The 15,052-nt window shown below is 42.0% G+C and overlaps 1 protein-coding gene across 2 annotated transcripts in view; it reads right to left on the bottom strand.

Annotated features, from left to right (window-relative positions):
- SELENOI (selenoprotein I) overlaps positions 1–15,052 on the bottom strand; it is a 46,647-nt gene that overhangs the window by 9,967 nt on the left and 21,628 nt on the right. The window contains exons 5-8 of one of the 2 annotated variants that reach the window (XM_060645024.3): positions 10,456–10,718; positions 9,386–9,494; positions 3,478–3,526; positions 1,922–2,102 (exon numbers count right to left, since the gene is read on the bottom strand). In XM_060645024.3, coding sequence (XP_060501007.1) covers positions 1,922–2,102; positions 3,478–3,526; positions 9,386–9,494; positions 10,456–10,718 — 602 coding nt within the window. Of the gene's footprint in view, positions 1–1,921; positions 2,103–3,477; positions 3,527–9,385; positions 9,495–10,455; positions 10,719–15,052 lie in introns of those variants that run through there. The other variant, XM_078444889.2, reaches the window with a different exon arrangement.

Raw genomic sequence — 15,052 nt, 5'->3', positions numbered from 1 at the left:
TCTTTCTCTGCCTGACTTATTTCACTTAGCATAGTACCCAGGTTCCATCCACATTGCTGCAAATGGCATGATTTCATTCTTTCTCACTGCCAAGTAGTATTCCACTGTATATATAAACCACATCTTCTTCATCCATTCATCAGTTGATGGACATTTAGGCTCTTTCCACAATTTGGCTATTGTTGAAAGTGCTGCTATAAACATTGGGGTACAAGTGCCCCTATGCATCAGCACTCCTGTATCCCTTGGGTAAATTCCTAGTAGTGCTATTGCTAGGTCGTAGGGTTGATCTATTTTTAATCTTTTGAGGCACCTCCACACCGTTTTCCAGAGCGGCTGCACCAGTTTGCATTCCCACCAGCAGTGCCAGAGGGTTCTCGTTTCTCCACATCCTCGCCAGCATCTATAGTCTCCCGATTTGTTCATTTTGGCCACTCTGACTGGCGTGAGGTGGTATCTGAGTGTGGTTTTGATTTGTATTTCCCTGATGAGAAGTGACGTTGAGCATCATTTCATGTGTCTGTTGGCCATCTGGATGTCGTCTTCGGAAAAGTGTCTATTCATGTCTTCTGTGCATTTCTTCACTGGATTATTTGTTTTTCGGGTGCGAAGTTTGGTGAGTTCTTTATAGATTTTGGATACTAGCCCTTTATCTGCTATGTCATTTAGCTAAGCACTTCAAAACAAGTCACTCCAACATTAAAAGCATTCCAGTACTTGAGCCAACACAGTTACACAACATTATTAAGTTCAGAAGTTCTCAACTGCTCAGAAGCCCAACGGAACCCCTGTCCCACCTCCAAACCCGTGGACTCTCAGAGTGTGGGTCAGACAAGGCTGGAAAATAATTTAGTAAGGATGCTATAGAAGGGATTCTTCCACTAGGTAACAGTTTGGATAAAAGGAATTTCTCCCGATTTTAAGATGGTGTGATATCTGAAAAGAACTTTCAAAATAGCCCTGTATAGCTCCATACACCTAAATTTCTTTATAGTGATGAAGAGATGCTATCTCCAATTCAGTCATATTGTCATATTAACACCTCAAAACCTCTCTGGCTTCCTTTACTTCCAATACCTTACTCAAATCTACTTTTATTCCTTCAGAGATAATTTTTTAATACAATGTATTAATATTTTCAGATCTTTAAACCCTGTGAAATCAGTAGGACCGGTGATAATGAACACATATTACACACATGGAAACATAAGCTCAGTGGCTAGCTTTTAAAGTAAAAAGTTATTAAGGACCTGACCAGAGCTAGAGCACATGCTCCCGGGTTGTCAGGACTATTAAGGTCTTTCTCAACTGCGCCCGATCTCTCCTGGCTGCTGTGTTGCTGGGCCATGGCAGAGAAAGGGCTTTTGAAAAATATGTTGTATTTATTACAAAGTTTTTACACCTGTTCTTAATTTTAAAATCAGCTGATTTAAAAATGTGTGCGTGCGTGTGTGTGTGTGTGTGTGTGTGTGTGTGTGTTTTCTCAAAAACCCTTTTTAGTTTCCCTAAACTAATCATTAGATCTGCAGCCATCTGGAAAAGGTAAAAATAATTTTTAGCATGTTCGTGTTTGGGTTTATTACTCTTTAAAGTTTCTACTGTAAAATATCTTTAAATTAAAATCTATTTTTAATTCTAAAGATTTCTCCAATTATCACATTTTGTCATATATTCCTTAGATAGGACTTAAATGAAAAAAAACCTGGGGCGCCTGAGTCACTCAGCTTAAGCATCTGGCTCCTGGCTTAGGCTCAGATCATGATCTCACAGTTAGTGAGATCGAGCCTTACATTGGGCTCAGCGCTGACAGCGAGGAGACTGCTTGGGATTCTCTCTCTCCCTCTCTCTCTCTGCCCCTCCCTTGCATGTGCTCTCACTCAAAATAATAAACATTAAAAAAAAGAAAAAGAAAAAACCTTACTGTGATGTTGGCAAAGGCTGTTCCAACCATAAAGTAGAATAGTCTAGGATGTATCTCTAAAATATCTGAAGGTGACTGAAGGATCCATGCTGTAGACAAAATGAATAGCAAACATGGAGAAAAAAAGGGAACCATAGCTTCATAGACTGAATTGTGTTTCAAGGTGTTATTTTTATAGCTTCTGAAAAAAAAAATCAAGTAATACAAAGAACATTATTACAATATAAAAATCATTCCGTATTTGTAACTTTTGTAGTTTTGAAACTTTTTTCGCACTTATCCTCTTAATTTACACTCACAATAATCCCACAGCATACATAGAACCAACATTACTAAACCCCATTTTACAGACAGGTTAAGTGACAACGTGAGAATTCAAATTTATATAACTTCCTACCAAGTGGCAGGGCCAGGACTAGAATGGAAGTGTTCTGACCCCGGGGCCTCCAGAACGTAAAGATAAATAAAACCTGATCTTTTGTTTTACAAGGTTTATGCTCTAGGAGGGGAAATAAAATGAACACAAAACAGCACTAGCAAGTACCTGGCTGTGTTATTATGATACAAAGTGACAGAGAATCTAAGAGCGGACGACTCTGCACTGAGACTGTCCTAGCATATCTCACTGTCTCTGGCCACACACTCCCATACGTGTTTGCTCATCTGAACAAAGCCCCAAATTCTCATCTTGGTTCTGTCACTGACAACATGATTCTGGACAAGATATTGCCTGATGAGGACCTCATCCTTAGAAGAAGAGGAAATGTCTCAATCTCTAAGGCCTTCAGAGCTTTAAATTTTATGGTTTCTATGAATGGCTGCCAGCTGCCATGGACCGGGAAGATTCACAGAGTGTGGCTTGACAGAGAGGATTCTGCAAGACAGATCTGAGAACCGAAGGATGAAGTGGGAAGTACAAGTGTTTCACGTAAAGGAGACAGCACTAGAGGGAGGTGGGGGCCAAATTACCAAGGAGAGAAAACAGCCAAGTACTTTCAGGGCCCGTAAGAAAATTCAGTGGGGCTGAGCAAAGGTGAAGTACAGATCAGAGAAATGAACTCTGTCCAGGCAACTCCCACAGTATCCCCGGCCCCACTCCTCGGGGCGGGAATTTTTATATAGTGCGACTTGGAAGTCAGCATAGATCCGGGGTTTGGTCCTAAACTACACAAATTCAGAAATTTAATTTTATGATCATGCTGACTAAACTTACACAGAATCAATTCATAAAAACTTACCATCAATTTCTAAAAAGGACGTAAACCTGTCACTATTCAACGGGAACACACTCCTTCCCAATTCACTCACAAAAAATGACAAATTAGAAGACTTGTCTGGTGAACCAAAAACTGTAACAAAAGAACTAGTAGTTTGTGCTGGGGTTGAAATGACCACACAGCCACCGTAGATACCCTAAATGGTCTTAAACTCATCCCAGATTCAAAATACAGCTTTATGACCTTCTCAAAATGTCCAGATTCCAAAAGCAAAACAGATCCTAAAATTCATCTGAGTAACAACTGTCACACTTCTTGCCCAAATAATAAGGTACTTACCTGAAAAAGTTCAATAAACTCATCGGAAGAGTCACACATAATGCACAGCCTAAAAGGGAGAATATTTAAATTACTGTGAATTATTATTCAAGAGGGATTTTTATAATTATCGAATACATACAAAATATGTAATAGTTTTAGACCCAGTAATTCGCAGGTTCGGGTTAACTTCTGTAATGAAATTAAATACATTTCTGAACAACAATGACAACCGAAAGAGCAGCAGGGCAGTCTGGTGGTTCAGTGCGGAGGCTCGGGAGCCAGACTGGGCTCGAATCTCGGTTGTGCCAACAGGTTACGTGATTTCAGGCAGATTAACGCCTCAATTTCCTCTTTTATAAGCCAGAGATAGAACTGGCCCCGCAGGGTTTTTGAGAAACAAATGAGTGATTACACGCAAAGACACCTGGAGCAGGGCTTGGCATACAGGAAATCGCACGAGTGTGAGTTACCGATGGATTCCGCGGTTTCCCGTTGCCACTGATTTTTCTTTCCCAAGCATTCTTCATTTCTCCGCCCGCTCCGCCCACAGACACCAGTTCTTTCCCCTCAGACCTAATAAAGACAGCCCTCCCAGGAAGCCCTACCATTGCTTCCGCTGCCCTCGCTCTCTACTAGCTGACTCTGCTATTCCTAATCACTCGCCAGACTTTTTCCATGGCCTTCCTCAGTACTCTTTTATTCCTTCTGCTTTCCCTCTGCAGAAACTGCACTCTTGAATTTACCAAGCTCTCCTAATGATCAAATTCGATATTCTTTCTTCATTCCTGGCTTCTAAGTGAGAGGACTCCATTGACTCTCCACTAACTGTAATTCTTTCTCCCTTTGCCTTTGTGATTCCATCCTCCCAATGTTCCTGTCAGCCATCCAGCTACTACGTGTGGTGTCCTTTATTGGCAACTCTGTCTCCTGCGCATTCCTAACTGGGCATTCACCTGTGCTTCTATCCTCCCTCAGAGAATCCTCTCTTACAGCTTTAACTAGACGCTTCTTGCAGATGACTCCAAAAGCTGGCAATGTACTCTTGGGCAAATCAGACAATCTCTCTGAGCTTCAGACTCCACAGATGTCCAATGTGGATGGGTTCAATGATTTCCTAATATCCCTTGCAGTTTTAAAATTCTCTGATTTGCTGGGGAGGGGGAGGTGGTGGCGGCACCGGGGTGGCTCAGTCGGTTGAGCTTCCGACTTCGGCTCAGGTCATGATCTCACGGTCTGTGAGTTCGAGCCCCACGTCGGGCTCTGTGCTGACAGCTCAGAGCCTGCAGCCTGCTTCGGATTCTGGGTCTCCCTCTCTCTCTGACCCTCCCTCATTGATGCTCTGCCTCAAAAATAAATAAACATTAAAATTCTCTGATCCGGGGCACCTGAGTGGTTCAGTCAGTTTAGCATCTAACTCCTGATTTCAACTCAAGTCATGATCTGTTTGTCTGAGCCCAATGCACTGACAGCATGGAGTCTGCTTGGGATTCTCTCTCTCTCTCTCTCTCTCTCTCTCTCTCTCTCTCTCTCTCTCTCTCTCTCCTCCCCCCTCCCATGCACGTGCATGTACTCTCTCTCCCTCCCTCAAAATAAATATTTAAAAATAAATAAACAAAAATAAAACTCTCTGATTCTACAGATTATAGAGATGTAACTTCCTGATCTTTCTCTCTGTCAAACTCCAAATCAACACATGTGGCAAGTTTCTGGATACTTCATTTGGATATTTCACTGTCACTCAACAGATGAGCCCCAGCTTACGCACTCCAGACTCCCACTGACCACACTTGGCCTGGGGTGAGAAGGTGGTCAGTGCAGCTGTGGCCTGAAGGATCAACGACAGAAAGAGATTCCTTCAAAACAGCTCCTAAGACATTTTGCTAAAATGAGATGAAAAGACTGGAATCCACCAAACAGAAATCCCATCTGGGAAGATGAATTACTCTGCCACTCCCGAGCCCAACTGGAACAAAGTTCCTCAAGTTAGAAGAGCTTAGAGAGAAGGAGAAGACAGGCTGGTGTCCTCAGAAATCTTTAGCAGGTGACTCGGCCTCGTGCTGGGAAGCACAGGTAGGGAGCCAGGGCTGAATCAATTGACCCAGAATCACTGCGACGCTGAGGTGTCGGAAGCAGGCTGACACAAACTGGCAAAAGATTTGCTACCAAGAGTATTTTTAGTTTAAAATATCTTGAAATAGCTCTAGCTTAAATACAGCAAGCATGTGGGAAGCTTGAGCTCTATACGGGTTGCCAAAAAACCATACCACATCTTCTCTTACTCCTCTCAATGGCACCTAATGTGCTTTCCGTAAAAAGGATGGGCATATCGCAGAGATATTACAGGTTGACTCCATACCACCGCAACAAAACAAACATCGAACGGCACAAGAAAGCCACGTGAATTTTTCGGTTTCCCAGTTACGTTTATGCTATAATGTACTCTATTAAGAGTGCAATGGCATCATGTCTAAAACAGATGTGCTTGCCCTAATTTAAAAATACTTTATGGCTCTAAGACTCTAACCATCATCTGAGCTTTCGGTGAGGTGCAGTCTTTTTGCTGGTGGAGGGTCTTGTCTTGAGGCTGATGGCTCCTGACTCATCAGGGGGGTGGCTGCTGAAGATTGGGGTGGCTGTGGCAAGTTCTCAAAACAAGAAACAGTGAAGCTTCCCAGTGAAGCTTCTGACTCCTCCTTTCACAATTTCTCTACAGTAGGTGAGGCTGTCTGATAGGGTTTTATCCACTGTAGAACTTCTTTCAAAACAGTCAATCCTCTCTAATCCTGCCACCGCTTTGTTTCAACTTAGTTTATGCAATATGCGAAATCCTTTGTTGTCATTTCAACAATCTTCACGGCATCTTCACCAGTAGATACTGTCTCAAGAAAACCATGTTGTTTTTTCATCCATCAGAAGTAACTCATCTGCTACAAAGTTTGAGCACCAGATTGCAGTAATTCAGTCCCAGCTTCAGGCTCCACTTCTAATTACAGTTCTCTTGCTGTTTCCACCACAGCTAGTTACTTCCTTCACTGAAGTCTTGAACCCCTCAAAGTCATCCATCCATAAAGGCTGGAATCAACTTCTTCCAAATTCCTGTCAATGTTGATATTCCGACCTCTCCCCATGAATCACAAATGATCTTAGTGGCATCTACAATACTGAATCCTTTCCAGGTTTTCAATTTACTTTGCCTAGATCCATCAGATCTTACAGCCTTATAAACCTGTATTTATTTCTTCAATAATAAGACTTGAAACTTGACATTACTCTTCAAGCTCCTGCAGGATGGATGCTTTGTTAGCAAGCAGGAAAACAACGTTAATCCCATTGTACGCTGTAATCAGAGCTCTTGGGTGACTAGGTGCTTGTCAGTGAGCAGTAAGATTTTGAAAGGAATCCTTTTTTTCTGAGCAGATCTCAATAGGGGGCTTAAAACACTCAGCAAACCATGTTGTAAACAGATGTGCTACTGTCCAGGCTTTGTTGTTCCATGTATAGAGGACGGGCAGGGTAGATGTGGCAAATTCTTAAGGGCCCTAGGATTTTCAGAATAGTCGATCAGCACTGGCTTCACGTCCAAGTCACCAACTGCATTAGCCCCTACCGTGAGAGTCAGCCTGTCCTTTGAAGCTCTGAAATCAGGCATTGACTTCTCCTCTCTAGCTGTGAAAGTCCTAGATGGCATCTCCTTCCGATATTAAGGCTGCTACAGGTACACTCAAAATCTGTTGTGTCGTGTAGCCACGTTCTTGAATTATCTGAGGCGGATCATCCGGAGAACTTGCTGCGGCTCCTGCATCAGCACTTGCTGCCTCATCCTGCACTTTTACGACACACAGAAGTCTTCTTTCCTTAACCGACTGAGCCACTCAGGCGCCCCAAGGCTTCTTTCCTTTAAACCTCACGAACCAACCTCTGCGAGCTTCACGCTTCTCCTGCAGCTTCTTCCCCTCCCTCGGTTTTCCTAGAAGTGAAGAGAGCTAGGGCCTTGTTCTGAATCAGGCTTTGGCTCAAGGGAATGTTGTGGCTGCCTTGATCTCCTATTCAGACCACTAAAACTTCCTCCATGTCACAATAAGGCTGCTTCTCACTTTCGTATCATTCTTGTGTTTAGGAAGGAGCACTTTTCATTTTCTTCAAGAGCTTTTCCACTGCATTTACAAACTTAGCTAAATGTGTGGCACAAAGGGGCCTGGTTTTGGGCCTATCTCGGCTTTCGACATGCCTCCCTTACTAAGCTTCATCACTTCTAGTTTGTAATTTAAAGAGGGAGACATGTGACTCTTCCTTTCACTTGAGTACTCAGAAGCCACTGGAGGGTCATTAACTGGCCTAATTTCAATACTGTATCTCAGGAAATAGGGAGGCCCAAGGAGAGGGAGAGAGATGAGAGGGAGAGCGGAGGGTGGGTGGCACAGTCAGACACACACATTCGTCTATTAAATGGCCGTCTTCCGTGGGCGTGCTTTGTGTGTCCCCAAAACAATTCCAACAGTAACATCAAAGACCGCGCGTCACAGACCACCATAGCGAATATAATAATGATGAAAAAGTGTGAAATACTGTGAGAATTACCAAAATCTGACAGACAGAGACATGAAGGGAGCCAATGCTGTTGGGAAAATGGTGCTGACAGACTTGCCCGACAAAGGGCTGCCACAAGCCTTCAATTTGTAAAAGAGACAAGTATCTGCAAAGCACAATAAAGTGCAATAAAACAAGGTATGCCTGTATGGGGAAAGCTGCTTTATTTACTTATACAGAAACATGTGGGCTTTTGTTTTATTTCAGAAAGAAGAATTCAGGTAAACTCATAAGTTACATGGAAAATTATGTGCCTATAAAAAGTATCCACTTTACCATCCCAAAATATATCTCACACCTCAGAGGATTCCATCTTCTCGTTAAGTTTAACACTTCAACGTAAATTCAACAATCCTGCCACAAGACTAGCCACTTAAATCAGAAGATTCACTATGTGGTGGGAGTGAAAAGAAGCTAGCCTTGTCAGGCTAAAGAAATCCGTTCATACAAAAACCCCCGAAAAAAGAACATTTGGAAGATTACAGCAGGGTTCTAAAATATCTGTAGACCAGAGCAACAGAGAACGGCCCAAACCACTGCCTAAAAGCCAGTGCCTAACGGATCAGCTTCTCAGCCGTTTCTAAGCTTTATCTAACGCCCATTCTATTAGCAAGGTGCACTGGGTAGCGAGGGGGGTTATTTTTCAGATAAGGGAACAGAGCAATAGCCGACAGCTTGCTTTTTTTTTCTTTTTTTTTTTCTTCTACAGAGGTCCTAATGCCACTCCTAATGCCCCGAAGTAACAGCCCAGATAACTTCCTCTTTGCATAGAAAACACTCCCCCACTCAGTTAATCATCCCGTAGATATTCCCTCTGGCTAAAATCAAAAGGGAAACATTACCACAATCCAAATTTTTTACCAAATAAAACATTGTTACCAAAATCCTTTACCTATTATCCGGTGGCAAAAAAGAGTATCGGAGGAGAATAGCACAACTTTCCAATGAATGTATTACAAAGTAATCTGTGTCATCTATTTCCTACAAACTAATGGTCTTCAATTCTGAGATAGGCACGAAATCTACACCAAATGTCCACCTAAATGTGGATCCTCTCCAACAGTCTAGATTCATTTAAACAGTTAGTTTACGAGGTTTATGCGATTTTGGTATTTATTTTCTTCGGACTGGAAACAGCTTGGTGCCACACACAAAAAAACCACAACACAGGAATTTTATTTTCCTTACTGGTTTGGTTGAAACCCTACAGGGCTATAGGGCTGTTCTGCTCGCTGGAGGGAACGGGAGAGAGGGACAGGTGTTACTGCTCGTAATCAATCAAACACTGGCTTGGATAACAAAGTGATGTTAAAATAGGCTTCAACATGGAGCTTCTTACCAATAATCATTGCAGTGAATAGGTCTCTATATAAGAAATTAAACAGGAAAGGTTCATACCAGGCCTCAACTCCCACAATCGCAGTCACTATGTAGACAAAAGATATAGTCTGGAAGGAAAATGCAGACAAAAGCATACAGAGGCATTAACAGCTGGAAAGGTCAAGGAGCCCGCAATGCTGTATGCAGCGTTAAATCTTGTAGTTTTAGTAAAAGCAAGAAGTACACTTAAATTTGATAATGTGGCAAGTCTTCTTCCCTTTAAAAGTTGCGGGTTTTTTAGCCAACAATGCCATAAAATAACTAACTTCTACACAATGCAAACAACTGGCCATAATTTAGAACACTTTAAGGCACTTCAGGAATCGGTTAAGGTACGACACGGTCCAATTTGCCTACCCGATCACTTCCTTCAAACATTCCAATGTCTGAGGCTTTACTGGGACCTTAGGTACAAACGGGCAAAATGGCAACACAAAAAGCTGGGATTCAAAGGCAGGGAGAGTTAATAGCAAGCCTCTTAAGTAAAAGAAAACAAGTATCTCTACTCATTGAAAGCTCCCAGTAAAGACAAAAAAGCAACAATTATATGTGCATCTCTCTCTTTACAAAATCAACAGTTCAAAGGAATATTTATTAACATTAAGAAACTGCTCATTTTTTAGTTAATAATGACATTGTGATTATGTTTTTTTAAAAGTGCTTTTACTACTTAGAGATAGATGGGAAAACGTTGATCACATAATATCAGGAATTTCCTTTAAAATAATTGGGAGGAAGGGTATACATGAAACTAGACTGGCCATATAGCTGTTGAACCTAAGGAACAGGTACATAAGGGTTCACTATGCTATCCCTACTTTTTTATGTGCTTGAGATTTTCATAAATAAGCAACAAATAATACAAGATAAAAAGGAAATTTTTTTAAAAGCACACATCAGTTCTGGCCAAAAAAGCATAAGGGCAATAAAGAAGGAATGACAATGACAAAGACTACTCCCTTCCCCCTCCCCCCCCCCCCCCAAAAATTCATAGCACTGTTGAAAATTTAAGGCAGAACACATACTTACCACCTGGCTAATGTCATATCCCCACGGCAGGAAAAGAATCCCTGTATTATACTTTTCCCAGTGGGACAGGATAAAAGAAAACAAAACTACCCATAGTAGGAGGTAAAGAACAAAAACACTGACACCAGATGGTCCTCGTCCAAAGATGGAATACACAGTCACAACAAAGTAAACACATGACCAACTATCAAGGCCATGGTCAAAAAGCTCCCCTAAAGGGGTGCTGGAATTGGTTCTCCGGGCCTGCTTTCCATCCACACCATCTGCAACAGAAACACATTACCATGGGAAAAGGTCAACATCGGTACCGCAGGGAGAAAATCTTCTTTAACAAACTGGAGAAACACAAAACAAATCAGCGTATCATAGGAATGTTGATGAACTAAAGTACAGCGACCAGCCAGGACTGTAAAAATCCAACCTCTAATTCCTACAATTCAAAGATTTCAGAAAAAAACAAACAAACAAAAAAACCCACCTTAATTTCTTAGAGTTTAACCTAAAACTTAAAGTATATTACATCAACTAAATGGTGTCAATTTTAGATGTGAAGACAAAGCATTGTAGTTGGACTCTGAATTCTTCCAAATCGGACTAACAACTGAGTTGTTCTGCTAGCCACAAATTCTCAGGCCTCCAGAGAATATGCAATAGTTATTCATCACAACTGATCTAACCACTCCTTGCTCTAGGATCCAAAAACATCCCGAACTTCAGTCGTAACACCTATTTCATCTTGTTTGAAATTACAGTCACTTTGTTACAGATGTGCTCCTTCCCCGATTTTAAGTGCTTTCAGAAAAGGCTTTGCACACAGCAGGTGTTCAGTAAATATAAGAATTAAATGTATTGAAACTGTGCAAGGCACTGTTCCTGATGCTGTGAAGATTATCATAAGAATAATCTCCGAATAAAGTAAGTTTGCGTCCTCAGTGTTTATAACTGAGAATGGAGACAAAACATGGCGATTAAAGATACAGTACATCCCAAACCACAAAAGAGTTCGGAAAAGGGACAAGCACTCTTCAGGCTAAGATAATCAAGAACGGCCTTCCAGACCAGATGAAACCTGAGTGGGGACATAAAGAATGAGTTGGATTTCAGTAGATAAGAGTATGCTGTTTCAAGAGGAGGGAGTGCTATCAGCAAAAACACCAAGATGGAAAAGCACATGCGTGTTCAGAGAATGCCAAAGTAGTTTAGGTCGACCAGAGGAAACCAGTAGGTAAAGAGGGCGGTAGAGAGGCCAGAAGGGAGGTTGGAGCCAGCTCAAAAGTTTCAGGTAGTACGGGGGGCTACGAAAAGGATGTGAGTACGGGAATGACAGGGGTAAAGGTAGTGACATGCTTCAGGAAGATTCACCTGGCAGCAGTGTGAATGGCAGAGAGAACACTAACCAGTAAGGCCCGCACTGACATGGAATACAGCAGGAATGAAAGGCTGGAGGCAGGTGAGATATTAAGAAAGTCAAACTGGCAATGCAGCAAAAGATGAGTGGTGAGGCTAAAGGACCAGAAGATCCTCCCGATTTCCCATCTGGGTAACTAAGAGAGTGGTAGAAATGGGGAAGTCCAAAGAGCCTGCCTGACGGAAAAGATGCTGAGTACAAGTTTAGATGCTAAAACTGAACTGTTGGCAGAATTATCCACATGATCGTGTCAAGCAACTCAACCTCAGGTACTTACTAACAACTCAGAAAATATATGAGGGCTAGATAGAAACACAAGAGTCATCTCAATAGTGATAAGAATTATCGAGGGAATAAGAGGAAAGGGAAAGTTGAGGATACAGCACAGTGAAACACCTTCATTTAGGGGCAGAAACAGAGGAGCTGGGGCGTGAGGGGTGTAGGGAGAGAAAAAGAGTGGGAGAACAGTAAAACCTAGTTACAAAGAAGAGTCTGAGGGGCGCCTGGCTGACTCAGTTGGAGGGGCACGTGACTCTTGATCTCAGGGTTGTGAGTTCGAGCCCCACGTTGGGTGTAGAGATTACTTAAAGAAATAAAACTTAAAAAAAAAAAAGAGTCTGAAGCATAGCTTGGCACGCTTGTGCAAGAACCAACCACCCTGCTATAAATAAGACACAATTCCTGTGGTCTCTCAGGAACCGTGAGTCTAGTAGGAGAGACAATATTAAGGAAAAAAAAAAAATCTGGACTATAAAAATTTCTCCCCAAAAGAAACAGTTCTATTAACAAGTGCAGCAGGATTAGGCTAATAGTAAAGATTCAGGAATTAAAAATTCCTGTAATTACCTGTGCTTATCTTGCTCACTATAGTATTATCCCAGTGTCTAGCTCAGTTTGTTGCAAAGAAGGCCTTTAGGGGCACCTGGGTTAAGTGTCTGACTCCTGATTTCAGCTTAGGACATAATCTCACAGTTAGGGAGTTCAAGCCCCACGTCGGGCTCTGTGCTGATAGTGGAGAGCCTGCTCGGGATTCCCTCTCCCCCTCCTCCCTCTGCCCCTACCCTGCTTGTGCTCTCTGTCTCAAAATAAATAAATAAACTTAAAAAAATCTTTTTTTTTTTTTTTTTTTTTTTTTTCAAAAAGAAGGCCTTTAAAAATATTGTTGAAGGAACACATGAGAGGATGAATTCCAGATTCCTGCCCAAATACGGCAGATCTCTGTTATATAGCGTTAGGAACATTTCTGCTAGCTGAAGTATTTCCAAAAAGTCTTTTCTCATTATTTGCTGGCTTAATTTACTATTTGCAGGGCAACTCCTGTGCATTTGTTACAAATACTAAATCCGAGAACTGCATACTAATTAGGTCTTGTACATCTTCCCACGGAACCCATTCCAGCTCCACCAGTCTGGGGTGTGCGAAGTTACACAATGTTTTTTCAGAAAGGTAATTCAGGGTATATAGCATATATTATGACAAAAGAACAAAACAAAACAAAAACACCTCAGGCGGACCCAGAGCAGCACCCTGTGATCAAACACATTAATATTTCTGCAGCAAAATGTAAGAACAATCACACTAGTAGGATATAGTTTAAAAGTTGCCTCATGTTGGTTCAAGGCAGTTTTGCAACAAACAGTTCACGTTCGGTGAGGGCTTTTGCCAAAACTGTGGATGTGAAAAAGGTAGATAATATGGTATATCAAAAAGCTCTTATGACCTGCCGTTAAAAGTCAGAGCCCTCAGGCCACTCTCACCTTTTTCCCTATTCCTCCCTGCCCTTGGCAACCAAACCCTAGAGCAGATTTTTTTTTAATGTTTTGAAATGTTTATTTATTTATTTTGACAAAGAGGGAGAGAGGGAATCCCAAGCAGGCTCTATGCTGTCAACACAGAGGGGCTCGACGCCATGAACCGTAAGATCATGAGCCAAAATCAAGAGTCAGATGCTTAACTGACTGCGCCACCCAGGCACCCCTGCAGCAGAATTTTTTTATTTTTAATTTTTTAATGTTTTTATTTATTTTTGAGAGAGAGACAGTGTGAGCGGGGGAAGGGCAGAGAGACAGACAGACAGACAGAATCTGAAGCAGGCTCCAGGCTCTGAGCCGTCAGCACAGAGCCCTGGCGTGGGGCTCGAATACATGAACTGAACCATGAGATCATGACCTGAGCTGAAGAGGGACACTAAACTGACTGAGCCACCCAGGCGCCCCTACAGCAGAATTTTTAAACCTGCTCATATTTAAGAACAAATATGCAAAAGCTTCTGCCTAAAATGTAATTTTTCACTAAGCTTTCTCCTAATTCTTCTGGACTTCACTCTCTCCCTTCCCCAAATTCTGGCAGTTCTGGTCACCTGCAATGTCAGCGTGTAATCATATACCAGATTATACTGGTTTTATGAGTCATTTTTGTCTGAGAGATCTAAGCAACTTTAAGTCAGGGTCTGGTATTTTATATTCACTTAAAAACTATATACTTAAAAAAATCATGAAAAGCTGGGGGGGAGGGGTGGGCAGGGTGGCTCAGTCGGTTGAGCGTCCAACTTCGGCTCAGATCCCGATCTCGCGGTTTATGAGTTCAAGCCCTGTGTAGGCCTCTGTGCTGACAGCTCAGAGCCTAGAGCCTGCTTCGGATTCTGGGTCTTCCTCTCTCTCTCTGACCTTCCCTCACTTGTGTTCTCTCTCTCTCTCTCTCTCTCGCTCTCTCTCTCTCAGAAACAATAAATGAATAAACTTTACAAAAATCATTTTAAAAAGTAATAAAAAAATAAATTTTATAAATAAAAATGAAAACTATATACTGACTACCTACTATGTGTTAGGTACTGTTCTAAATACTGGGCACACAGACCCCAAAGAATGTACGCTTTAGAGTAGAGAGACAAGTAGGTTATATGGTTTTGAGTGCTATGGAGAAAAATAAAGCAGGGAAGGAGAATAGGAGAATGCAGGACAAGCCATGCAAACAGAACCAACAAAAAGCATTCTTGGCAACATAGACAGTTATGGCCTAGCACAGGGACCTCCCTCACCACCTCCTGCACCAAATAAGAATTAATTACTTTCTTATTCTCCCACTCATTCCTGTTTCCCCGCTGTGCTCTATTGTAGCAGCTCTGTCCATACTCCACAATTATCTGACAGGTCGGCATTGTTTCCCAAACTGAAGGCAAAAATGACGTCT

The sequence above is a fragment of the Panthera onca genome, chromosome A3 (assembly GCF_046562875.1).
Source record: "Panthera onca isolate mPanOnc1 chromosome A3, mPanOnc1 haplotype 2, whole genome shotgun sequence".
NCBI lineage: Eukaryota > Metazoa > Chordata > Mammalia > Carnivora > Felidae > Panthera > Panthera onca.
The sequence above is the reverse complement of the archived record's forward strand: the minus strand, read 5'-3'. Positions and strand labels throughout refer to the sequence as shown.